At 40.6% G+C, this 26,789-nt stretch overlaps 1 protein-coding gene across 8 annotated transcripts in view; it reads left to right on the top strand.

Moving 5' to 3' along the window:
- The window catches only part of SLC6A1 (solute carrier family 6 member 1), a 107,644-nt gene that overhangs the window by 69,657 nt on the left and 11,198 nt on the right, over positions 1 to 26,789 (top strand). For all 8 annotated transcript variants that reach the window (XM_084632907.1, XM_084632905.1, XM_084632906.1 and 5 more), the window contains 9 exons: positions 1,750 to 1,859; positions 1,987 to 2,119; positions 4,920 to 5,054; positions 5,176 to 5,279; positions 5,650 to 5,774; positions 19,242 to 19,354; positions 21,757 to 21,888; positions 22,568 to 22,670; positions 24,113 to 24,213. In XM_084632907.1, the coding sequence (XP_084489033.1) occupies positions 1,750 to 1,859; positions 1,987 to 2,119; positions 4,920 to 5,054; positions 5,176 to 5,279; positions 5,650 to 5,774; positions 19,242 to 19,354; positions 21,757 to 21,888; positions 22,568 to 22,670; positions 24,113 to 24,213 (1,056 nt within the window). The remainder of the gene's footprint in view (positions 1 to 1,749; positions 1,860 to 1,986; positions 2,120 to 4,919; positions 5,055 to 5,175; positions 5,280 to 5,649; positions 5,775 to 19,241; positions 19,355 to 21,756; positions 21,889 to 22,567; positions 22,671 to 24,112; positions 24,214 to 26,789) is intronic.

Here is a 26,789-nt window from a genome sequence, read left to right as displayed (position 1 = left end):
GGCCTCAGCTGGAGTAGTGTGTCCAGTTTTGGCCACCGCTGTATAAAAAAGACTTAGAGAAACTGGAAAGGATCCAGAGGTGAGTGACAAGTATGATCAAAATGATGGAATGCAAGCCATATGGGCAAAGGCTGGAGGAACTGGGTATGGTTAGTTTGGAAAAGAGATTAAGAGGGGACATGATAGCAATCTTAATATACTTGAAAGGCTGCCATTAGAAAGATGGAGAAAAATTGTTCTCTCTTACTACAGAGGGCAGGACAAGAGGCAATGGGTTCAAATTATAGCATTGTAGATTTAGATTAAATCTCAGGAAAAACTTCCTAACTGTAAAACCAATACGACAATGGAACAGACTGTCTAGGGAAGTCATGGAAGTTCCTTCACTGGAGGTTTTCAAAAGGAGGCTGGATAGCCATCTGTCTTGGATGGTTTAGACACAACAAATCCTATGTCTTGGCAGGGGGTTAGACTAGATGACCCTTGCGGTCACTTTTAACCCTATGGTTCTGTGAGACTATGATTCAATACCAATGTTAGGATTTTGTTTGTTGATGATGCATTTAAAGAATTTCTTCCTATTTTCCTTAACCTTACTGGCCATAGATTTTTTTTTTGTCATTGATACCTTTCAGCTTTCTTAAACATTTTCTTAAAGTGTTCTTAAACAATTCCCAAGTATCATTCACACTTTTATTTTTTCCTCCCACTCAATTCTGCTCAAGATTGCTTTCAGCTCTGGGCAATTGGCCCTCATAAAGAACCAAGTTTATTTGTTTGTGACTATATTCTATTTGCACATAACATTTTCTGGATTTTACATAACATGTTCTTCATAAGACAAAGTTGTTGGTAGTCTGGTATATGCTGGGAGTGTAGGATTGGGGTCTAAATTGGAGTATTTTGATTTTCAATTCTCGTGAAGTCTCTGAAAAACTCACTCTGTATGCAGTTTCCACGGTATGCATCCGATGAAGTGAGCTGTAGCTCACGAAAGCTCATGCTCAAATAAATTGGTTAGTCTCTAAGGTGCCACAAGTACTCCTTTTCTTTTTGCGAATACAGACTAACACGGCTGTTACTCTGAAACCTGTCACTCTGTATGCTGTAACATGTGCAGTAGTCTGCAATAATATATAAAATCACTGGCTTCCAAAAGTATGACTATCAACAGGGTATATATTTTATTGAGATCAACATTGTCCAAAATTACTTGCATAGATATTCAGTCACTGGATTCTGGTTTTTATCAAAACATCAATTCTTAAAGTAATGAACACTGTTGTATAAAATACCACTGGAAAATATCAGCTGTAGTTCAAGTTCCTGTAAACATCTCTCCTCCTCAGTCTGAGAGGAAAACTGAAACCTTTGGAAATGGCGTGCTCAACAATAGTCACATTTCATTACCTTTAATGTAACAATGACTCTTGAGGTCCTCTCCAGGGCAGCCATAGCTTAAAGAACTGTCAATACACTCTCACATTGTGAGAGGCATAGCTGATTCTGAAACATTTTTGGCTGATATGGTGAAGAAAGGAGGAAACATTTTTACATTTGATTCATATAATAGAGAAGAAAAATAACTTTTATGGCAGGCATTCTCCCAGGGACATACGTGCAGTGCAGAACTCAACCTACATTAGTTTTCGAGTCAGCTGTCATTCCTAGTCAGAGGATATCACTGAGGTAATTCTTACTTGTAAAACATTGTCAGTAGTTTGACTCATATTTTTTCTTTTTAAATAGACTCTTCCTTGGAGACACTGTGGAAACTCATGGAACACAGAGTGCTGTTTCTCCAATTACAGCATAGCAAATACCACCAACATGACAAGTGCTGTGGTCGAATTTTGGGAGTAAGCAGAGCAGAATCTCTATACATCATTTGTGTGCATATGCATAGTTCAGCTTGTTATAATACATATACATACTCACTTTGGAATAAGCAGTTGTCAAATGCACCATTCTTTTTGCTGATTCTAGACGCAACATGCACCAAATGACAGATGGACTGGAAAAGCCAGGGCAAATCCGATGGCCATTAGCGATTACACTGGCAATTGCCTGGATTCTAGTGTATTTTTGCATCTGGAAGGGGGTAGGCTGGACAGGAAAGGTAAGATTTAGAACTGTTGTACACGCTCTTACACTGAAACTGTGCCTAGTTTGCTCAACCAAGTATTCTGAAAATTCATAAGGTAAGATGTACTAGTGACAGCCCACTTGCTGGAAAATCCCTCTGAGATATTGAATGCTGCGTTACTATAAAGTATAAAATCTTCTATTTTTTCACCCTTGGATCTCTTTGTAACAGGGTATGAAGGGTTTTGATAATTATTCAAAAATTACTTGATAATTACTAACAATGAGAGAGAGACACCAGATGGGTGAGGGAATGTCTTTTGTAGCATCAACCTCTATTGGTGAAAGGGGCAAGCTTTCAAGCTTCACAGAGCTCTTCCTCAGCTCTGGAGAAGGCAATTAGAGTGTCCCAGCTAAATACAAAATGGGACAGACTGTTCAGCATAAGAGTTCACACACGTTGTAGAACTCCACTTAAAATGAAGTGGGCAGTTGCCCACTCATCTCCTGGAACCAACACAGCTACAACACTGCAAACAATGACTAAAAATGTCCATACAAAAATAATGGAAAGCTTCACGAAAAATGCGTCAATTTAAAACCATGTAAAATGGATGTAGATGTGATGTACACCTCCCTGCACCACAGTTGGTGAATCTGGCCCAATATGTTTAGTAATCTACCTGTACCTGTCACCTGTACTTTGCATAAAATCCTGTGCATAAGAAGAAATTCACAACTTCATACTTTGGATCAACAAGTAAGTGCCTGCTTAATGAAGCAGCTGTGTGTGTGTGTGTGGGGGGGAGGTTATAGTTTAAGGACTTGATTCTTAGCTACCCTAAGGCTTCCTTGCACCACAATGGCAGTTTAAAGGGGAGCAGGTTGGTAACATCCAGTTTGAGGCCCCTTTAGCCTGCCAGGGCAAGCTAAAACAGCCTTAGAATACATGAGAATCAGGCAAAAAAAAAAACCCCTGAAACATGCAACAGTTTTGAAATTCTCATTCAGGGTCTTCTGTGACCATTAATACCTATAAATCCCATACTAGACAATTAAGGCCTTATGTTAAACCTTAACTCTGCCACAAGGACTTACACTTTCCAACACTCCTGTATTCTCATTACTATGTACCTATACTATGAATATCCGCTGGTGATAGTAATATAATTTCAGTGTATTTACCAAAAACTACATTCACTGTACATTAACTACATGAATTTGAAATGTAGCTACAGTATAATTCTGAGGCCTGGCCTTTATGCAGCTGCACGCTGGGTTGGAAGAGGTACAAAGAGCCTTTCCCCCTTGCACAGCCCTTGCTGGGGCCAGTCAAAATTGCTGTCATTGCGCTTCAGGGAAGGTAAGGACTACTCCCTCCCTACTTCCCTGGGGATGACCTGGGACTGGGAACAGCATTTAACATAGACCCTTGGGCTTCACCGTGTTCTTATGTTGTGCCCACTACCTCTTCTGTGACTAAAAAACATCTCCCCAAATTAGCAAGTCCTCGGAAGAAATGCCATGGAGGTATGTGCTGCTGCAGCTCATTGTCTGTAGGAGCAGCTGCAGCCTACTGCTGGGTTGGGGTGCAGGATTCTACACCATCAGTCCCCACATTGGACATTGCAGGGGACCAGGATTTGGCACACCAACAAGATATAAAACACTATCATTAGGCAGCAAAATACACATAACTGAAAGGAGCCAATTTAGTGACTGCTAAGTGTATGTCTGCTCCCTTCATATAGACTGATGACAACATGCAGACGATTTGTCACTTATCTGAAGAGAGAACTAAGGCTATGTCTACGCTACTGTGGTAAGTCAACCTAGGTCGACGTAGCTTAGGTTGACTTACTGCAGTGTCTACACAGCGCTGGGTCAACGGGAGACACTCTCCCATTGACTTACCTTACTCTTCTTGTTCTAGATGGAGTACCGGGGTTGACTGGAGAGCGCTCTGCCATCAATTTAGCGGGTGTTCGCTAGACCTGCTAAATCAACCCCTGGTGCATTGATCCAGCGGTAGTGAAGACATAGCCATAGTATAGTTGTCAGATTCAGACTCCACTCTAGTGATGTTACCATACTGCACTTAAGTGAACTTCGCACATAAACTTTGATGTGGCCAACTGAAGGCCTTCTTACTGGTCAGTAAGAGCCATGCTCCACTTTCAGGTTAAGCTGATAGTTGGATTTAGCTTGTTCAAAGAAAATGGCTGCAATCCAGAATTTCCCTTCTCCTCCTCCTTTCATACTTTCCAAGGAGGCAGCTAATCCATTTTTGTGGCCTGTCTTCCCAACAATCTATCCCAGGGCTTTTGGAAGCCAGATGGTGTCAAGATCCACTGCAGGGCAATTCTGTCACCAACAAATGTCTTCCACCTCTCCCCTCTGCCTGATGTAGGGATAGAGCTCACGGGATGGGAAGAACAGAGGCATATGGTGCTCTCCTCCAGGCAGAGCTCTGCATGACAGTGCTGGTGCTCACACTGCCAGCAATGAGGACAAGAGCAGTGTGAACCAGTGCCTCAGGGGCAACCCTGACCTCTCCCCAGCCTCTGGCCCTAAGAGCAGGTGGCAGAGCAGTTGGAGGGGGATGTTATTTACATTTGGTAAGTAGAGGATTCTGGACCTGGTGTATGGGAATAAAGAGCAGTATACCGTCACTTCCCCACCATATTTGACCCTTGCCTAGTATTGCAGATTGAAAAACAAATCTGGGTTCCTATCACTGTATTTTTGTGAAGCAAATAGCTAAAGCTACTGAAAGTTAATGCAAAGAGCCCATTCTAACTCCATGCTTACAATTCCTTGTTTCTTTCTATTAGGTGGTATATTTCTCTGCTACTTATCCATACATCATGCTGGTAATCCTGTTCTTCCGTGGAGTGACACTGCCTGGGGCAAAGGAAGGCATTTTATTCTATATCACTCCTAACTTCAGTAAGCTTTCTGATTCTGAGGTAAACATTTAATCCTTGTAAACCAAAGTTCCATGCTAATTGCTCACCATTAACAAAGTACCTAAGCAGCCACCAAAGTGTACATCTACACATAGTAAAAAAATTTGCTTTCTCCAATTAGGTCTGGCTCGATGCTGCCACTCAGATTTTTTTCTCCTATGGTTTGGGTCTTGGTTCACTGATTGCTCTTGGAAGTTACAACCCTTTCCACAACAATGTTTACAGGTAAATGTATTGTTATATGTATTATAGTAGGACTTAGACATCCCTACTGAGATCAGGGCCTTACTGTGCTGGGGGCTGTACAAATACGTAGCAAGAAACATTTCTGGGTCCTAAGATCAAAGAATCTAAATAGAAAAGACCAAAGTAGTAATATCTCCATTTTACTAATAGGGAATTGAGACCCAGAGAAATGATGTGACTTGTCCAAGGTCACAGAGAAAGTATGTCAAAAAACTGAATCCAGAAGTGCTGAGTCCCCAGTCAAGTGCCTTAACCATAAGACCATCTCTCAATGAGGATAATAGAAATCCTGGAAGGTAATCAATATTACTTTGTTTATTAGTCTAATGTACCTCTTTCTTTGTTTCAGGGATTCCATCATAGTGTGCTGCATAAATTCATGCACAAGTATGTTTGCTGGCTTTGTCATCTTCTCTATTGTTGGATTCATGGCTAATGTCACAAAGAGGCCTCTTGAAGATGTTGCAGCATCAGGTAGGCAACCTATTTCTTTAAGCAATTCAGTGGCATCCATTAGTCTGTTTGCAGCAATATATATTTTATCCAATAATTCCATTTAATTATTTGTTCACATTTAAGATAGTCCAAGAAAGATTATAGGGCTTGCTGGAGCGCAAGACTCCCATGCTGCTTTGCAGTTAAGATAAAGATGTCTAATGAAGAATGGAATTTCATTGTGTAGTAACCCTTAACCTATTTTGAAATGTAATTTTACAATGTACTAACACCAAGATTTATAACGGATTACATTATCCAGTAAAGGCCATATGAAAGGACTAACTAGCAGGTGTTGAGACAGTTGGAAAGTTGCAATGGAACAGGGAACTTTGGAAATACCTTTGAGATTTTGCTTAGTTTATTTCAATGAACTAAAAATAAAAGTGAAGATTAGTTGAAATATTCATGTTTCCACCTGGTTTGGAGCTAAACCACGAATCATCTCAGGTTCACTCAGAAAACTTGTGATATTGAGAAAGTTTTCCACAATCCTACTTTGAGTTTCCAACAAAATCAGGCTGGTTTCACCATTTTTGTTCCAAACATTTGCACAACCTGTGTGTACCAAAAGAGGCAATCATCAGGGGCCAGAATCAGGGTCATCCTTAGGATTTATGGTGCCCTATGCAGTATTATTAAACCGGTGCCCCTATGCCCGACGGCAACCCGGGCTCCTATGTGTATTTTAGATAAGGGTGGTCTTTTAAAGGATTTATTTTAAAAACTATGTCTGACGGTCCAAGCATTTAAGGCTAAAGATGAATACTTAGATTGGGCATCTAAACATCTATGCAAGGATTTTTTACAGATGTGATTTTATAATCTTCAGCAACACACTAATGAAATATTTTTAAAGCAAATTTTAAACGAAGGTCCTGTAGACTAACATGTTCTGAGTAAAGTAAATATTGCAGTAATGCACAACTGTTTTTGTCAGTAAATTAAGAAACTGACAGTATCTACCTGGGGGTTGGCAAATGCCCACTAAAGGGCTTCATTACCACTTGAATGGCCCTTTAACACTTTCAATGTAGCTCAGGAAAGCTCATGCTCAAATAAATTGGTTAGTCTCTAAGGTGCCACAAGTACTCCTTTTCTTTTTGCGAATACAGACTAACACAGCTGTTCCTCTGAAAACTTTCAATGTTGTGCTAATAGGTCTTGCAGGCTGGAAGGCTTTTTCCCTTTTAAGTACTAGATCCCCTCTGGAGGAAGACTCAACAGGCTGCAGCAGCCAGCTGTGTTGGGAGCCTGCAGGAAGGGTCAGAACAGGGATAGGAACAGGTGGGTGGGTGGACACTAAGACCCAAGGGTGCCCTAAATTTTTGGGTGCCCTAGCAGTGGCGTATGCTGCATATGCCTAACGATGGCCCTGGCCAGAATAATAAAGAATGAAGGGCAACAAGGATATAATTACTCCCAAGAAATTATTAGGAAGAAAGACCATCCTTCAGACTGGACGTGTGCTGTGGATATAAACTGTTCAGGAAGGACAGATATGGGAGGAAAAGTGGAGGAGTTGCATTCTATGTAAGAGAGCGGTATGATTGCTCAGAGCTCCAGTATGAAACTGGAGAAAAGCTTGTTGAGAGTCTTTGGGTTAAGTTTAGAGGCGAGTACAACAAGAGTGATGTCATGGTGGGCGTGTGCTATAGACCACCGTTTCAGAAGGATGAGGTAGACGAGGCTTTCTTTGGACAACTAACTGAAGTTTCCAGATCACAGGCCCTGGTTCTAATGGGGGACTTCAATCACCCTGACATCTGCTGGGAGAGCAATACAGCAATGCACAGACAATCCAGGAAGTTTTTGGAGAGTGCTGGGGACAACTTCCTGGTACAAATGCTGGAGGAACCAACTAGGGGCCATGCTCCTCTTGACCTGCTGCTTACAACCAGGAAGAATTGGTAGGAGAAGTAGAAGTGGGTGGCAACCTAGGGAGCAGTGACGATGAGATGGTTGAGTTCAGGTTCCTCACAAAAGGAAGAAAGGAGAGTAGCAAAATACAGACCCCGAACTTCAGAAAAGCAGACTTTGACTCTCTTAGGGAACTGATGGGCAGGATCCCCAAGGAGGCTAACATGAGAGGGAAAGGAGTCCAGGAGAGCTGGCTGTATTTTAAAGAAGCCTTATTGAGGGTGCAGGAACAAACCATCCTGATGTGCAGAAAGAATAGCAAATATGGGAGGCGACCAACTTGGCTTAACAGTGAAATCTTCGGTGAGCTTAAACTCAAAAAGGAAGCTTACAATATGTGGAAATATGGACAAATGACTAGGGAGGAGTATAAAAATATTGCTCAAGCATGCAGTGGTGTAAGCAGGAAGGCCAAGGAACGATTGGAGTTGCAGCTAGCAAGGGATGTGAAGGGTAACAAGAAGGGTTTTGACAGGTATGTTAGCAACAAGAAGAAGGTCAGGGAAAGTATGGGACCCTTACTGAATGGGGGAGGCAACCTAGTGACACATGATGTGGAAAAAGCTGAAGTACTCAATGCTTTTTTTGCCTTGGTCTTCACAGACAAGGTCAGCTCCCAGACTGCTGCACCGGGCAACACAGTATGGGGAGGAGGTGAGCAGCCCTCAGTGGTGAAAGAACCAGTTAAGGACTATTTAGAAAAGCTGGTCCAGAGCTAATGAATGCAAGGGTGCTGAGGAAGTTGGCTGATGTGATTGCAGAGCCATTGGCCATTATCTCTAAAAATTTGTGGCGATTGGGGGAGGTCCCGGATGATTGGAAAAAGGAAAATATAATGCCCATATTTTAAAAAGGGAAGAAAGACCGGTCAGCCTCACTTCAGTCCTCAGCAAAATCATGGAGCAGGTCCTCAAGGAATCCATTTTGAAGCACTTGGAGGAGAGGAAGGTGATCAAGAACAGTCAACATGGATTCACCAAGGACAAGTCATGCCTGACCAACCTGATTACCGTCTATGATGAGATAACTGGCTCTGTGGATATGGGGAAAGCAGTGGATGTGATATATCTTGACTTTAGCAAAGCTTTTGATAGTGTCCCACAGTATTCTTGCCAGCAAGTTAAACAAGTATGGATTGGATGAATGGACTATAAGGTGGATAGAAAGCTGGCTCAATTGTCAGACTCAACGGGTAGTGATCAAGAGCTCGATGTCTAGTTGGCACCAGTATCAAGCGGAATGTCCCAGTGGTTGATCCTGGGGCTGGTTTTCTTCATCTTTATTAATGATCTGGATGATGGGATTAATTGCACCCTCAGCAAGTTTGCAGATGACAATAAACTGGGGGGAGAGGTAGATAAGCTTGAGGGTAGGGATAGGGTCCAGAGTGACCTAGACAAATTGGAGGATTGGGCCAAAAGAAATCTGATGAGATTCAACAAGGACAAGTGCATAGTTGTGCACTTAGGAAGGAAGAATCCCATGCACTGCTACAGGCTGGGGACTGACTGGCTAAGCAGCAATGCTGCAGAAAAGGACCTGGCGATTACAGTGGATGAGAAGCTGGATATGAGTCAGCAGTGACCCCTTGTTGCCAGGAAGGCTAACGGCATATTGGGCTGCATTAGTAGGAGCATTGCCAGCGGATCGAGGGAAATGATTATTCCCCTCTATTCGGCACTGGTGAGGCCACACCTGGAGTATTGCATCCAGTTTTGCGCCCCACCTCCCACTACAGAAGGGATTTGGACAAATTGGAGAGAGTCAACGGAGGGCAGTGAAAATTATTAGGAGGCTGGGGCACATGACTTATGAGGGGAGGCTGAGGGAACTGGGGTTATTTAGTCTGCAGAAGAGAAGAGTGAGGGGGGATTTGACAGCAGCCTTCAACTACCTGAAGGGGAGTTCCAAAGAGGATGGAGCTAGGTTGTTCTCACTGGTGGCAAATGACAGAACAAGAAGCAATGGTCTCAAGCTTCAGTGGGGGAGGTCTAGTTTGGATATTAGGAAACACTGTTTCACTAGGGGGGTGGTGAAGCACTGGAATGGCCTACCTAGGGAGGTGGTGGAATCTCCATCCTTTGAGGTTTTTAAGGCCTGGCGTGACAAAGCCCTGGCTGGGATGATTTAGTTGGTGTTGGTCCTGCTTTGAGCAGGGGATTGGACTAGATGACCTCCTGAGGTCTCTTCCAACCCTAATATTCTATGATTCTGTATGAAAAACTACAGGGATGTTCTTCCATAGCTTTTATTAATTATGTGCCTCTCTGTGCATGTGCTGTCTTACTAACTGTTGGGATAAGTCAGCTTTCATTGGATGTATTAATCAAAGTCAATTGTTGTTGAACAAATCTGAACTTGAGGGAATGTTATTCATTGAACTTGTAATTGCAATGAAAAATTCTATTGATTATTGGTTATTTATTAATTTGTTACTGATTATTGACAAATTTTTGATCACAAATGATTATCAACATATTTAATATTTCCCCATTAGGCCCTTCAGCTCCTTGTTAACTCAGTTGCACCTTATACAGAGAGAGAGAGATGAATATGAATTGTTTCAAGTCTCTCAAGGCAGTCCAGTCCAGTATAGGCCCCTAAAGCAGTTAACATTGAATGGGATGACTGCCTAACTGAGTCGCTTACTAGCTAACCCAGCTCTTAGGGCACCTACTAGGGATTCAGCTTGTGCTAAGGAGAATGGATGACAGGGACTGCTACTTACAGGAGACAGTATTAACAAATGGGGACACGTTCAGGCAGTCTGGTGCTTAACTGGGTGTTAAACAGGTGTGAAAATCTGAGCAACAACCCTTTGCTGAGGTGGTTCCCAAAGTAGAATAAATACAGATGAAAATGCAGTGACAATCAGTTCCATTTGTCTGTTTTTACTCATTCATTCATTATTTTATTGTCAGACTTTCCAATCCAGCATTAGTTTTTCCTTACTGACTTATTTTCTAGGGACACGACCCTGTGCCTCTCCAAGTCAATGGCAAAACTTCTATTAGCAGTGGGAACAGGATTGGGCCCCTTATCCGGACAGTTGTTTTATTAGGATAATAAGCTGGGAATCCTGGTTAGCAGGAATCTGTTGTATTTTGCTTGAAATTCACTGACTTGACCTCAAGTGAAAAAGCTTAGCTTACTAGAGCTGATGCTTGCCATGACTCAGTTGCCATGCCAGATATCCATACAGATAAACAGTAACTGTAACCTCAAGGAGGAACATGCTGATAACTATAAGTCACTGGTTGAGGGACACCAGAGTAGTATGTCTTACCATGTTATTATGAATAACCCAATTATAAATACCTTCTGGTCTTCTAATGAATAGAACTTGAATCCCAAGAACATTAACTGTCTTAAGCAGAATATAAGTACAGAGGAATAAGCCAGAAACCTGTAAGGACATGTAAAGTTCCCATGTGATGGCTGTGAAAGTCAGTGGTGTGAGAAATAACCTTCTTGAGTTGTGCACTTGATTTCTATGTGACTGAGTAAAGTTTTCCAGTGGCGCCTGTGAACAGCTGCCAACGATTCCAAACCTGGGTGCCAAACATTAGGCTCCTAAATGCATTCTAAGGCACCTCAGGCTCAGAGCACAAAGGTCTGTAGGCACTCAAGTCCACATTTTAGGCTCCACTGTGGTCCACAAAAGTCCTGCTAGGCTGCCATGAACAGTATAGATCTCTAAACTCACTTGGTGCCTATGTGTTTGCAGTAAGACTTCCTTCCTGTGTTTGGGCAACTGCACTGCTGCCTCACTCTAGGCATACAGTCGTCTGTCTCATGCCTAAGTCCCAGAGCAATCCACAGAGCAGGGGAAGACAGGCATTTGTCCGCCTCGCTCATGTGCAGGGCCTGATCCAATACTCACGCTCAGTCACCACCTACTGGATCGGGTCCTGTTCAAAATCAGGCCAGAGGTAGTGGTGGCCATATCCTGCTTATAACTGTTATCCCAGTGGTTAGAGCACTGCCTTGGGATGTGGGAGACTCAGGTTTAATTCTCCCCTGTCTGAGGAGGCAAGAGGATTTGAACAGGGGTCTTTTTCTCAGGTGAGTGCTCTACCCATTGTGCTAGGAGGGGCTCTCTCAAACTCTCCTGTTGAAGCTGTTCCACTGTGGATAAATAATTAAATTGTCCTTGGGCTAGAGAGTGTGTGAGCATCACTGTGAAGCCTGGTGGTTGGGTCACCCACCTTGGAAGACCCAGGATCCAGTCCCCGCAACTCCAATGACTTTCCATCAGAAGATCCCCATGGCTCAGTGGTTAGAACATTCTGTTAGGGGTGTGGGAGACCTCTGTTCAAATCCTTTCTCCCCCTCAGGTAGTGGAGAGAACTCAACTTTAGTCTCCCAAATCTCAGGTGAGTCCTATTAATACTATACTAAAGGTTCTAAGATGGGCAGCATCACCCCCACCTTCTCTGGCTGTTCTCTGTGGAGCGTGGCAGGGACCTGACCCACTTTCACAAGAAACTGCTTACAGGCCTAAGCCACCTGACTCCAGGGGAGGAGTTCATGGATTGCAAACAGAGATAAGTGCTTCTTGGCACTTATTTAACTGGGAATTGGTCCTGCTTCGAGCAGGGGGTTGGACTAGATGACCTTCAGGGGTCCCTTCCAACCCTGATATTCTATGATTCTATGATCTCCATGAGGGGGGCAGGGCTTAAGACATACCCCTGTCATCAGCATCTCCCACTGGCTAACTTAGGTAGTTACCCACCTACCATGCTTAAATGTCTCTCCCCCAATGTATTGTATAGGGAGCCTAGGTGTCTAACTCAGGCTTTGTGAATTGCAGTGTTGTTCCTGTGTTTTCTAGACACCTAAAAATTGTGACACTGAGCATTGCAATGCTTAAAGTCCCTTTGTGAATCCAGGCCTAAATAAATAGCTTGATTATTCAGAGGTGCTCAGCACCGGCTGCTGTCATTCATTTCAGTGGTAGCTGCAGTTCCTAAGTGCATTTAAAAAACAGGCCAATTTTATTTAGGTCTCTAAATATGGATTTACTTTAATAACTTAATTGTAATTACCCTAGCTTGTCCATAGCAAACTAGTAAATAAATACTTATATAAAATGCACTTTCCTTAGATTTTTAGCTATCCTAAAACAACGTATTGTCTTGCAATCTCTTTTACATTGTAATTTAGGTTTGCTGACCTTTAGGCCTTTATGTCAATTGGTGGAATTTTAAAGTTTGTAAATGTCTTTTTTCGATAATTCTTCAAACACAGTATTATTTCCGTATCCTTCCAGAGAATCTTAGAAACTGAAGATGGTCATCTGGTCTTCACATCCTTGTCATTATAGGATTGCAATGATTTGCATCTGATGAAGTGAGCTGTAGCTCACGAAAGCTTATGCTCAAAATAAATTTGTTAGTCTCTAAGGTGCCACAAGTCCTCCTTTTCTTTTTGCGGATACAGACTAACATGGCTGCTACTCTGAAAAATGACTTTACTGCTGTTCATGTAATTCTGGCAACAGAAATGGTCTTGGACTGGAACTTACCATGATATTGGACTTGGTGTTCCAGGGGGAGAAAAATCCAGAGCCCAGTGACCTTAACTCTCCCCATAACTGTATTTGACACCATGGGTCCATAGAGCTCATTTTATGAGAAGTCCTTTGAAGTATCTTCTAAGTCATCTTTAAATACATGAACATAGCTCTGACACACACACGTAGTGTTAATATATCTTTCCTTCTGCTTGGTATAGCAAGAGAAACTCCTTTGCACACTAAAATCCATTCATGAATTTTTGCTTGTTCTCACTAAGCCTATTGGACCATTACTTGAAACATCCTAGTTTAAAGTTACCATTTACAAATAGTAGAGAAAACTGTAAAATTTGCTCACTGAGGTAATGGTTTATATCAAAATGCTAATAATGTGCTGAAGACAAATTGGCAGAGCATGACTTGATTTATGCAGATGTGCTCTGGGACTCTGGTAATAGCTATCAGAGTGGTCCAGAAGCAGTGCATGGTGCTACCATGCCAGAGACCTGGGTTTTAGGAGTGAAGTTAGACACCAGCTTTCAGTGCACCTGAAGACCAGACTCTGAGTTCGAAGATGTCCACAATAATCCTTTTCCTGCACTCCTGCTGCTAGCTAACAATGACTCTATTAAGTGCAGCCTGAAAGGAGGCTGGGTTGGTGTGTCAGCAGGAAGTTCAGACAATATAACAGGAGAAGACTGTTTCTGTTCTGATTATTCCACCTATAATTGTCCCTTCTGGGAATATCACAGAATGGTTTTATAGACGAGGGATAAGAAAAACACTGATCAGATCCATTTGGCATGGATATTACATATAGAATATTGAAGCAGGAAATGATAGCCAGCTGAATTTCCAGGCTTTGTTCAAATGGCTACCATTTCTACAGTCAAGGAAATGTAAGAGAGTTTAATGTGTTAAGCTGTGCAGTCAACTTCCATTTATAGTTTACAAAGGGTTAATAGATGTTTTAATACATTGCTAATCCGTCATCATACAGTCCAATAGGTCAATAGATGGCTTATTACTAACACCTTCTATTGATGTGCTTATAGCGATCTGTAACACAAAGTATTCATGTCTGTAACATGCTCAGAAAATCTATTAGTCATTTATTAACCCATTATAAACCATTTCTAAATCAAACTTTAATACAAAGTTAAATGGTTTACTATCTAGCTTTTTATTTATTTTTTTATTTTGGGGGGGATACTAATTAATATGCACTGAATTATTTTAAACAGAAATACCAGCTTTGTCTCATACTGTTCAGATATCTGTGAAATGTTTGAAAGGAAACCTGGAACCTCATGAAACTTGGTTGGCTTGAGGTTAGTGAGTGTGTGTGTGTGTGTGTGTGTGAAAAAATCTCTGATGCAGAGATATAGAAAAGAGAAACTGCGAGTGCAAAATAAGAGCAGTCCTCGGGCTTGTCTGCTGTGCCCCACAGTTTGGAATATGGGGGTGTGAAAAGCCATGTCCAACAAAGCTCTGCACTTTAACTCCCGCATGTGGAGACTGCAGGTGTGACTGTAAGGTTCCTAGTTCGCATTAGCATACTCCTCTTCAAACAGTTCATGTTCACAGCATTCACACTCTGCAGCATTTTGGTGCACACTGCAATTCACACACTCCTAGTCCAAACTGTAGTATCTTCAGAGGTGGTACTGAGCGTATGCCGTAACACCAGTTCAATAATAATTTTCTTGTAATAAGTAATTTGCCACACAAGCTCCCTGTTAATTCAGAGGCTCTTTGAGGATCGTAAGAATGTAGTTGTCAGTTTCAAGTGGACTTGGATGCTCTATGGAATAAACCTGGGTCAGTTCATGGGTTTGTACTGAAACTGCATGAGTCAGTTTTTCCATAGTTTTGACTCAAAATCAAGTGAATTTTGCTTTGAAATTGTCAGGTTCTTGAAGGTTTAAAAAAAATAGTGAAGCAGTTCATTGAGTAGCTGCAGCTGTTAAAATTGACTACAGTATTCACCTTTGTGTGTGTGTGCACTTTCTGAGATCTTTGCTTTGACAGACATGGGTTCAAGAATTCAAACAATCTCAAAGCAAAACTTGGAAGTTACACATCCATAGGACTTAAAACCAAAAATGCTCTCTCATACCTTTAGGAAGCAAAAGCAGCCAGACGAGCACAACTCTAATAGCAATGATGTTCTTTGACTTCTGCTCGCTCATTCTTTTTGTTCAGTAGACTCAAATATGCATATATGTCCAATATCTATATTACATCAATTTTATTATATAGGATAATTAGTCACTTTAACTTATTAAAGTAAGTTTTGATTGATAAACTAACAGCTGTAGCTGCTTCATGCTGAAAAATAGGAGTGTGCATCTGCTACTATATGTATTCTTACAGGTGCACTTAGCAACTCTTGGCAAAATCTCGTGGGCTCTTCCTTACGATGTGAGATGAGCAGAAAGGAAACAGAAACAGCAAGAATGTTTCAGAGTGGGTCATTCTCTCTTTACAGTTTGGTTCTTACATTTTTAAAATATCAGGCAAATACCAGAGTGACCCACAATTACAGAGTAGTTATGACAGCAGTACACTTACAGGGAAATTATTAAATGACCTTCCTGTATTTAGCCCCCTCCCCCCCCCCTTTCAGCCCAGTTTACAAAGAAAGGACTCTATGTTAAGTAAATCACAGTTAATCTGCTAAGAGATTATGACTGGGCTAGTAATGTTTGTTTTGTGTCATAATTATGTTTGGGTTTTTTTTTTTTTGGTCCAAAATACTACTTTACCCAGTGATGTATGGACAGTGGAGAGAGAGTTAAGGCAGAAGTGGACTAGTTCAGAGAGCTGTGTTGGTTTCTAATCTTGAAGTAAACTCTTCTAATGTTGATATAGTCCTTAAAATCCAAAACAGGTACCATGTATTATTTGTCAAAAAAATTTCTTCCACATATTCAGAGCTTCACATCTCCTTGATTCTGAAAAAGTAATATGCAGTATCATGAAACTATGATATGGCTGTCTTTGGACTTCGATTTTAGTCAATATTATCAGCAGCTGCTCTTGTAAAGAGCCTTTCTGTAGAATCAGAGAGCACATGACTCTCTGGTTTGTATAGTGCTGTAATGCTACTTCTCTCAGTGTTGTTGGTATAATAGAATATGCAAATAGTAATGAAAAATACCAGCCAGATGGCATTCCTTAGATTTTACGAACAGGAGATAGGCTACATAAATTGGGAAAGGCATCTTATGATATTTGCTATGGCTCTGGCTTTTGGAATATTATGTATATTTCATTTGACAATTACACTACAGATGCTGTGCAATAGCCAGATCTGGTTTGGCAGTTCCATGTTCCTGCTGGGATTTGATTTTGGAAGCAGACTCTGTTTTGCTCCTCAACTCATGAAGCAACACTGGAAAAAATGTGGTTCATATCCTCCTTTATATATATAATCAGACTGTGATTTGGATTAAGCTATGAATAATATTTGCTCCCTTTTGTTAGGTATAGAGCATCATCATTATTAGAAAGGAGCTTGGGTCCACATGTGGATTTCATACACAGTAATTATAAGCGCATTAGTTCAAGCTGGGATTTTTGGTCTGGTCCAGAGATAGGAACCAACCCCCAAATGTGGATGCAGATCCTAGTTCAGAATCCACAACCCAAAATTATGGAGCAATTCAGATCTGCTGTATTGGGTTGGGCCCACCTCTAATATTCTTCTTAAACATGTAGGCTTGATAATTCATCACATCTTTTTTGACGGGGTTGCAAATTGCCATCTGAAATATTTGCTCTTTGAGTCTTAATATATTTATTCCTGACATCATTTTCTCTAAATGCTCCAGTTTCATTTTGTAAAAAGTAGTATGAAGTGAGAGTTTTAAAGACACTACCATCACAACCTTTGCTTTGTGTTTGATTGATGCACATGAACACAGCAAAAGCAAGGGCATATTTCTCTTTCTGGGATTTTTGCCATGTGGGAGGCATTCCAATCATATTTAATAATGCTGATCAGCAAAGGTCGAAGTATATGCAATGAGGACATTGGAAGGTAAGCATCTTGGAAGATGATAACATTCAGATATCTAATGTTTGCTGCTTCGCTGTTCGAAAAGCTACAGTATGTCCCTGCCAGTTATCACAAATGTAGTTATTTTCTGTGAAAACTGAATAAGGATTATATTGAATTTACAGTTAATAACTAGGATGTCCACTTGAGGAAGAGGCACTCCAATTTTATTTCTATGATTACTTTAGACTACTATGAGTTTCTCCATCAGCCTATGAACAGCTAGTTCCCAATGTGCTGAGACAACAAAAACACACTCTTTCCTTTTTTAATAAGGGTCATTTCCCCCGTCACCTTCCACTTCTTGTGTTTCATAGTAAAAAGACCAAGCATACTGGGACCAGTGCTGTTCTACGTATTCATAAATGATCTGGACAAAGGAGTGAACAGTGACGTGGCAAAATTTGCAGTTGACACAAAATTACTCAAGATAGTTAAGTCCAAAGCTGAAAGTGAAACATTACAGAAGGATCTCCCTAAACTAGGTGACTGGGCAACAAAAGAGCAGCTGAAATTCAATGCTGAAAAATGCAAAGTAATGCACATTGGAAACAATTATCACAACTACAAATACAAAATTGTGGGTTCTAAATTAGCTGTTACCACTCAAGAAGATCTTTGAGTGATCGTGGATAGTTCCCTGAATACATCTGCTCAATGTACAGCAGCAGTCAAAAAAGCGAGCAGAATGTTCGGAACCATTAGGAAAGGAATAGATAATAAAACAGAAAATATCTTAATGCCACTATATAAATCCAATGTATGCCCACACCTTGAATACAGTGTGCAGTTCTGGTTGCTTCCTCTCAAAAAAGATATATTAGAATTGGAAAAGGTACAGAGAAGGTCAAAGAAAATGATAAGGGGCATGGAGCACCTTCCACATGAGGAAAGATTAAAAAGACTCAGACTATTCATCTTAGAAAACCGATGTTTAAGAGGGAATATGGTAGAGGTTGATAAAATCATGAATGGTTTGGAGAAAGTGAATAGGAAAATGCTACTTACCCCTTCATATAACACAAGAACTAGTCATCACTAGATAGTTTTAAACCTTCTGCCTATTAATTTTAACAAAAGGAAGTACTTATTCACATAGTGCGAAGTCATCCTGTGAAACTCGTTGCCAGGGGATGTTGTGAACTGAGTTCAAACAATAATTAGATAAATTCATATAGGATAGGTCCATCAGTGGCTATTACCCACATGGCCAGGAATGCAACCTTGTGCTCCGGGTGCCCCTAAACCTCCAACTGCCAGAAGCTGGTGCTGGACGACGGGATGGATCATTCAAAATTGCCCTGTTCTGTTCATTCTCTCTGAAGTATCTGGCCCTGATGACTGTCAGAAGACACTTCTTATGTTAGAGTAATGTATATTGCAATAGAAATCATTCCATGAAATAGCAAATGGTCCTATTCTTAATACTGGAAAGTGAATCTGCATCTCCATCAGAGCTATCTTTTATATTCCTTTTATCTATTGTTCTGCATACATCAGAGGGGAAGTGTCTCCACATTTCCTAAGGACTGTTCTGGCTGTTGCAGCTATCACCAGCTGTTTGAGTGTAGGTTCAAGGCAGAGAGAGTTCACCAAGGAGACTGAAGATGCAAATTCTATCCCAGAGAGGCAAGCATATTTGCAGTATTGAAACTCATAAAGGCAGCCTTTTAGGAGCAGCATTTTGAATTACATCTAATTTAAAACGTTTGAACCTGAGGTACCACTTACTTCTTTCTCTATAGAGGAGTCTATTTTCTCTCTATTATTTCCCTGATCTCACTATCCCACCCCAAGTTGCACCTCATTAGTCTTCAGACTGGCAAACAAATCTAAAACAGAAGTACCATAGAGTGCAAATACCCTGACCATCCTGTTGCATTGTATCAAAGCTAAAATAAAGATATACAATTAATAACCCATCTCTTGTTTCTGTTACCAGGTCCTGGACTGGCATTTTTAGCTTATCCAGAAGCCGTGACACAGTTACCTATCTCTCCATTGTGGGCAATTCTGTTCTTCTCCATGTTGCTTATGCTTGGAATTGACAGCCAGGTAATGTTGCTTACTGTTGATTCTTTTAAAATACTTACTAAGGAAGGCTAATTATTTTCTGTCATATGTATGACATGACACACAGCATGCAGTGTTGTTGTAGCCATGTTGGCGCCAGGATATTGGAGAGGCAAGGTGAGTGAGGTAAATATCTTTTATTGGTGATTCACCTTGTCTTTCTAATGACACACAGTATCTCTTTCTGTGCATTTCACACTGTAAGCTATCATTGAGTACAGGACCACTTCTAGTGGAATGGGGTAGACAGCTGTGGGAGGGGACCTAAGGGTTTGGGATTTTCTGAAGGCCAGCAACTGGTACTGAGCCACTTTCCTTTCCACAGGAACTGCTAGTTCCAAACCTCAGAGTCAGCGGCTGCAACAAAAGTAGGTACAGTATGCAGGATGTGTACTCTGCAAACAAAAGGGCCTCCCCCTTAATTAATAACAATTTTATATTGTTGATTATAAACATTTCTGAGGTGTCCATCACTGTGGCAATATTTGGACACAGTTTAAAGGTTTAGACACAACAAATATTTCCTGACAAAGGAATCATATACGCTATGACTCCCCGCAGCGCCTGACTTAACAGCTAAATTGATAACTGGAAAAGTCTAGCTAGTAGACCAAGTGCAAGGAGACTCGAGAACCTACAACTAGCAGAAGGCATGGACCAAGAGGCCATCTTGCATCTCATTCTAAATGTAGTAAATTGCAGGATTGGAAGTATAACCCATAGGTGCGAATTCAAGAGGCAAATGGCTACTACTGAGAAACCTTGTTTCTGGCACCTGAGGGACAAACAGAAGAGAGACAGCCTAGCATAGTTGTCATGGTAGCGTGTGGAAAGGAAGCAGGTCTCTGAGATACTGAGGCTTAAACCAGGAAGAACTTTATACATGTTAACCTTAATCTTGAATTTCACCTGGGAATGAATAGTCAGTATAGAGCTTAGCTGTTCTGCCAGTCTGCCGCACTGAAAAACAAGATGCGAAAGAATCACTTTGGCGAAAATCTTTTCTGGACTTGGAGTGCTTAAAAAGACTGGAAAACTTCATACAGCCTCAAGAACATATTTCCATCACAGAAAGGGACTAGGTGGTTTATATTTTAATTGCCAAAGGAGTGATAGTATTTTCATTTTCTATAAATTCCATTAATTTACAAAATACCTTTGTAGACCATGATTCTGCCACTGGTCATGAGCATGAAGAGTCCTGTATAAAGCCATTCTGAAGTTCATCATCGATGCAGGGATCCATACACACAGTTGCAGCGTAAGGGACCTTTGCAAACAACAATTCTCCATTTGATTACTAAATCATATGGCATTGATGGTACATAACCTGTGGGACTGCTTACATATGACTAGTACTGCAATAGTCTTTAATTAATTAGAACAAAATTCTGTGTTTTTCTGATAGCCAAACTGATTGATTGCAGCCCTTGCCAAGAAGTGTTTAAAAAACAAAAAAGAAAAGCAAGGCATTTTGCCAAGAGATATGAAAAGAAACCAAAGATTCTTATTTTTGCTATTTCCTTTGTCAAGCCTGGAGTTCATTGAAAAACTATAAACCACAACATTCACTCTGGGGAACTACTGTGAAATTAATTGGGTCAAAAATATTCTTGAGAGAGCTTGTCTCTAGGCTATTTTAACAGCTGAGGAAGATACTCTAATATTATTACAAACAAGATATGTCTACAGGCTGTCAGGCTTTCTTCTTTTTTCTGTCTAACTGCTCCATCAGTTATTAATGAAACATTTCATGCACTATAAGAAGAACTGCAAATATTGGCTAAGTCATGATTTCACTTCTAAAAATGACTGTAACTGCACATGCAGCAGGCTTGCATGATTTCAGTTGTCATCATGGAAATAACTTTCTGTTGGTAATTTTTCTTAAGTTTCCCCATGGGGTTTCAGATCCTCAGCTGGTGTAGATTGGCATTATTCCATTGACTGAATGGAGCTACGGTGATATACACCAAATAAGGATCCAACCCTGAGTTTTTCACCTTCCAGTTGAGGTGCCCAGTCTGGCAAGCTTTTATGCATATATTTAATGTTCTTCATGTAAGAAATGCCAATCAAGCACATGCACAATTGTTTGCTTAGGCTGTATGCACTTCTTCTTCCATCACAAAAGAAACAACACTTGATCATAATGGAGCATATGGTAATTTGTAAGAGTTGTGCCAAAAGGATAATTTTTTTGCATAGATTTTAATAACCAGTAAAAGGGATTTTCAGAAGTGTTCAGCATCGGCCTATGGTTGCACCTACTGAATTTTCCATTGACATCAATGGGGGCAGCACTGAATGCTTTTCAAAATGTTGCTTTAAATCTAACACTGCAGCTTCATTGTGTTGTGTGTAACCTGTAACTCTACTTGCAGTTCTGTACTGTGGAAGGATTCATAACAGCTTTGGTGGATGAATTTCCAAAGTTATTACGCAATCGAAGAGAAATCTTCATTGCTATTGTGTGCGTTGTTTCCTATCTGATAGGACTGTCCAATATTACTCAGGTAAGTTTTATATAAAGGGATTTTTATTTTGAAAGCTTACCTACAATGTTTATCATTTTGTTCAAGTTCACTAAGAAGCTGAAGAATGGAAAAAACCCTCCACTGTGACTATAAGGTTAATATATTTATAAGGAAATATACTAAAGAGGGCAGAAAGTGGAGCTGGACAAAAACTATCATTACCCTCTGAAGATTTGCTCAAGATGCAAAGATTAGCACATTGAAGTCAATAGAGCTATGCTGATTTTCCGCAGTTGGGAATCTCACCCAAGGCTCCTAAGGCTCTTTGAAATCCTTAAGTGACAACACTATGAAACAAAAATGTATTATTATTATTATCATCATCATTATTATTATGAATTTACTGGTTGCAAATTAGTTCAGAAAAATTACTGAATGCATAGCCAATCAGGAGTTTGTAATTTACATATGCAAGCTAATTGGTTAACATTATTCTAGTTCTCAATAACTACTGATCTCTTAAAAGGCAATCAATACAATCTTAAGCGTTATATAGCTTTTCAGAAAATTAAACTACAATTTTAAAGTAATCATAATAAAAATAAACCAATAATAATAGAGAGCTACAAAAATATTAATGAGAAATCTTAACCTGTCTTCAAAACAAATATCAGGTGAAATGTGCTCACTTCAGTCATTTGTTTCTTGTATCTCATAGGGTGGAATTTATGTGTTCAAGCTGTTTGATTACTACTCTGCAAGTGGAATGAGCCTATTGTTTCTTGTATTCTTTGAGTGTATCTCTATATCCTGGTGCTATGGTATGTGATATGTTCGTCTCTTTATGCTGCATGGGGTAGTGAGACTATAAATTTTGTGAAAAAGAGGGGCCAGTTTCACTTATTAAGACCCATTTTGTTCAGTAATCTGTTTATCTAAATATGGGGCCAGATTTTGCTTTCATTTGCATGAGTACAACCTCCTTACGGCACGGAAGGTTATGCACATCTTAGTGTAGAATTTGGTCTATGGTGTATGACTCTCTAAAACACCCCAGAGAATAATATCAGCAGTTGTGGGAAGGAAAGTGTTACATGTGTGTCTTCATATTTATTTGTAATCCTGTGTTAGAATGAAGAAGTTTTCTTCCGATCCAGCTCTAATTGCTTCTTCGTTGCTGGAGTGATACACAGGAATGCAGAACAGATTGGCCCAATTTTTTTTCTTTTGAAGATTAAAAGCCTTGCCGAAAAAAAGTTGCTGCCCGTGCATAAGCAAGGCAACAAAATGTACACCCTAGTCTGCCCGGGGTGTTTGCGAGCTTGATATTGGGTTGTGGCCCCAGTTCCATGCTTATGCCAAGCATGGTCATGTCCATATATGAATCTTGATGTAAGGGCTTTGCTGACTACCGTATGCCTCATGTCCAAGCCAGAACGGCAACAGTCATCATTTCTGTGTCAGACAGGAACAATTTAGCAACTTTGATTTGCATTGTGGGCTTGATCAAAAACCCGCAGAAGTCAGTGGGAGACTTTCCATTGCTTGTAATGAGCTTTGGATGAGGTCTTTAATAGGAATAAACCATGTTTGGATGGAAAGGAACAATGCACCATATGAATCCAGCATATGAATAAGAAAGAAATGTAACACTAGGTATCCCAGATGTGGACAATGTGCAGGTCTGCAGGTTTGCACTTTTTGAAGGATGACAGAATAGTGGTAGATCATACACGTAAACAAAAACTGCTGTTTGCAATTAATGCATCTGTACAAGGCATTAAAGAACCCTCTCATTCCCTCTCCTACTAGTTGAGGCTGGGATTATGAAGGCTTCTTTAGAAAATCTCAGACTAAATCTCTTATATTCTAACAAAGCTTGAAGAGTTTTTGCTAACCTGAATGATAGTGTTGTCATTGCAACCTAATGATGTTAAGGAACTTTTCAACATACTCATGGAGCTAAATTGACTGCTGGCAGCAACGGGTACAACATCACTGATTTGACCCATAGCCTCCTTTCTCAATGTGGTGCAATGAGAACGATATATAAAAGTCCTGTTTTTCATGGCATTTGCATGCATTTTTTCTCCTGTTCCGTTAATTGCAAAGTTTTGCCATAGTCTATATAGACTTTGAGAGAAATGCTCCTTGACCACATTACTGAATGTGCATTAAAAGGGTCTTTATTATCTCAGACCAGTTGTGCTTTCGTCATCTGTCAGACAAAAATTTCTTTCTTCTTTTTATTTCTATGTTCTAGGCGTTAACAGATTTTATGACAACATCCAGGAGATGGTGGGATACAGACCCTGCATCTGGTGGAAACTTTGCTGGTCTTTCTTTACTCCTATCATTGTGGCAGTAAGGAACAAAATTGTTATACTGTGATATGAAGGATATAAATGACTTCAATATGTGCTAGAATATAGTCATGCTATCTTAGCACATTTATGCAAATCCTGACAGTTAAGACTAATGTAAGAGAGAGGAGACAGACAGGAGAATCAGGCCCCTGGAATGCCAATCTTTTGGAATCGGTCTAAGAAACGAATGACTTGCAGAATTCTAGGGTTTATGCTTTCAGAAGTGGTGAGTAGCTTGATGGTGGAGATGGCAAATCCTGTAAAGTTAAACATGATACAGCTGTCCTGTTCCTAGTCTAGAATGCCCCAAAAGTGCCCACTTCCTGTAAACTATATTCCTTCACGGGCGTTACAAGTAGAGACAACAGAATGTGTAAGTGCTGCAAGCCGGAGTCACTTCCTTCATGGAACTCTGATGACTGTGCCACCAGATTGTGTCATCAGCTGCTGGTATCTGCTTTGCTGACAAATCCAGACAAGTTTCTGTGCATCATGTACTATAGATGTAGCTTGAACCATATTTGTTTCTCTCAGAGAAATACATAAACAGAGAGAGGCAAACTGCAGCATTTCTTTAACTAGAAGGAGTTTCAGTAAACCAAATTGGAGGAAATAGAGGGCTACGTTGAGGAGAAAACATGTAAAGAACATTGCTGTGTCTCCTTACATCAGAAGTGTCTCAGCCCTCCATTTTTCTGTTCCTCGCTCAACCTTCCCATCTCCAAGCTCATTGTCTCTGTGGGCACTCAACACAATGATAATGTTGATGCAGTGTTAAATTTGAGATTTGAACCCATGAAAATAAGGCAGAAAAACCTTGAAACATTGCCCACTTGTGTGTGTATGAGTGTATGATCATCACCTTTCCTGGCATGATCAGTAGGGCTGGTCAATGGAAGATTGGGGTTTTGACTAAAATGAAAATTTTAGACAAAGAGTGTCCACTTTCTTAGGAATTTTTCATTAGAAACCCAAAAAGCTAAAAAACAAAAGCTTTCAGCATTAGGGGTTTTCTTCTTTTAATGAAAAGTTTAAAATTTCTGCTGAGAGTTTTGACTTAAATAATTTTGTTTCTATCGATGTTTCTCATAGGTAAGGGAAGGAAATGTTTTCTGATCAGCTCTAATAAATGCCTAGACCTCCATTTCAGCAAGATATGGAAGCATGTATCCGAGGTTAAGCTTGTGACTTTATTGAAACTACTCTCATGCTTAAAATCAGACACATGCTTGAGTATCTTAGTGAACATTTAAAAATTTGAGTTGAATGTGTAGAGATGCAAAAATAGTTAATCAAATGTCACATCATTTTCACATGAATCATGCAGGAAGTCCCATTTGAAGTTAATGGTCCAAATTCTGCTAGATGTTATACTAATGTGAATCTGCATGGAAGCCAGTGATAAAAGCAGACTTGATGGAACAGTCTCACTTAGTTCAGAAAATCCTTTCTACCGGTCAAATTAATGACTTTTGTTTATGATTATGGCCAATATGTTAACAAAATTATCTAATACTTTATTAATAACAGCTAAAAATGTAATTGTATTGCATCATATATTATATTTAGTAGGGAGAAACAGTAAACTAATTTTAAATGTATTTACATTTCATTTCAATTGTTATAAAAACAATTAAACTGAAAGTTTTACAAGTTACAAAAGGATTTTTCATTAGCTTGCTCATAACAAGTCACTATACTCATTACAAAAACATATAAATCAGACTTTTAAGCCTTCTAGCTCACATTGGTCAATGTTATGTAAACATGTAGTGAACAACTGCATAATGCATAAATACAAAAGATGAAGTTAAAGTTACTTTTCAAATAAATGGGATTTCCCGGTGGCTGAGGGGTTTAAGCTTCAGCATAGCGTCATGTTAACGTCATTCTTTAATATAAAGTGTTTGGCTGTATGTGCACAGAAGCTGGATCAAAGGCCTAGATGGAGAAATAAGTCTACAAATTGGGAGGCTAATGGTTTGCTATTGGAGTCCATGCCTGTTGTACAAACATGTTGCTATCTGGTTTTCTTGTATAAATTGGAGGTTATGGGACTGTGGTGCCTCCTGCTGGTCGTCCAGGGAATTAGCGTTCCAGCCTCCGGAGCACCCTCTGCAAGGTAGTGTCCCGCTTGCTGCTGGGCCCTGGATCCCAGTGCCCCCTTTCACACTGGGGTGCTGCCACTTGCAGTACCCTGCACAGATCTGGGTCTCTCCTCCCCGGGGAATCCTCTACCCCCCACCTTGCCTCAGGCTGTGGCCACAGCCAGTCATCACCTAGCCCCCATTCCCTGGGCCAACTGCAGTGTAAGCACCACTCATCATAGGCAAGGGGGGTTTGGACCTGCTGCCTCTGACTATCCCCTGGGCTGCCCTCTGCAACCGCAGTACCTATTTGGCCTTCCAGTAGGCCTGCAGCCTGGGGGTTTCCGGGCTGGAGCTCCCCAGTTCCTCTAGCCTCCCCCCAGCCCTGCTCCACCTCAGGTACCTTGGCATGCTCCCAGCAGCCAGGTCCCTCCCTCGCTAGAGAGACAGTCCTTCTGCTCCTGGCTTCCCTGCCTTTTATAGGGCC

The sequence above is a fragment of the Lepidochelys olivacea genome (genome assembly GCF_965140295.1).
Source record: "Lepidochelys olivacea isolate rLepOli2 genome assembly, chromosome: 7".
In the NCBI taxonomy this organism is placed as follows: domain Eukaryota; kingdom Metazoa; phylum Chordata; order Testudines; family Cheloniidae; genus Lepidochelys; species Lepidochelys olivacea.
This window is presented reverse-complemented; position numbering and strand designations above follow the sequence as displayed.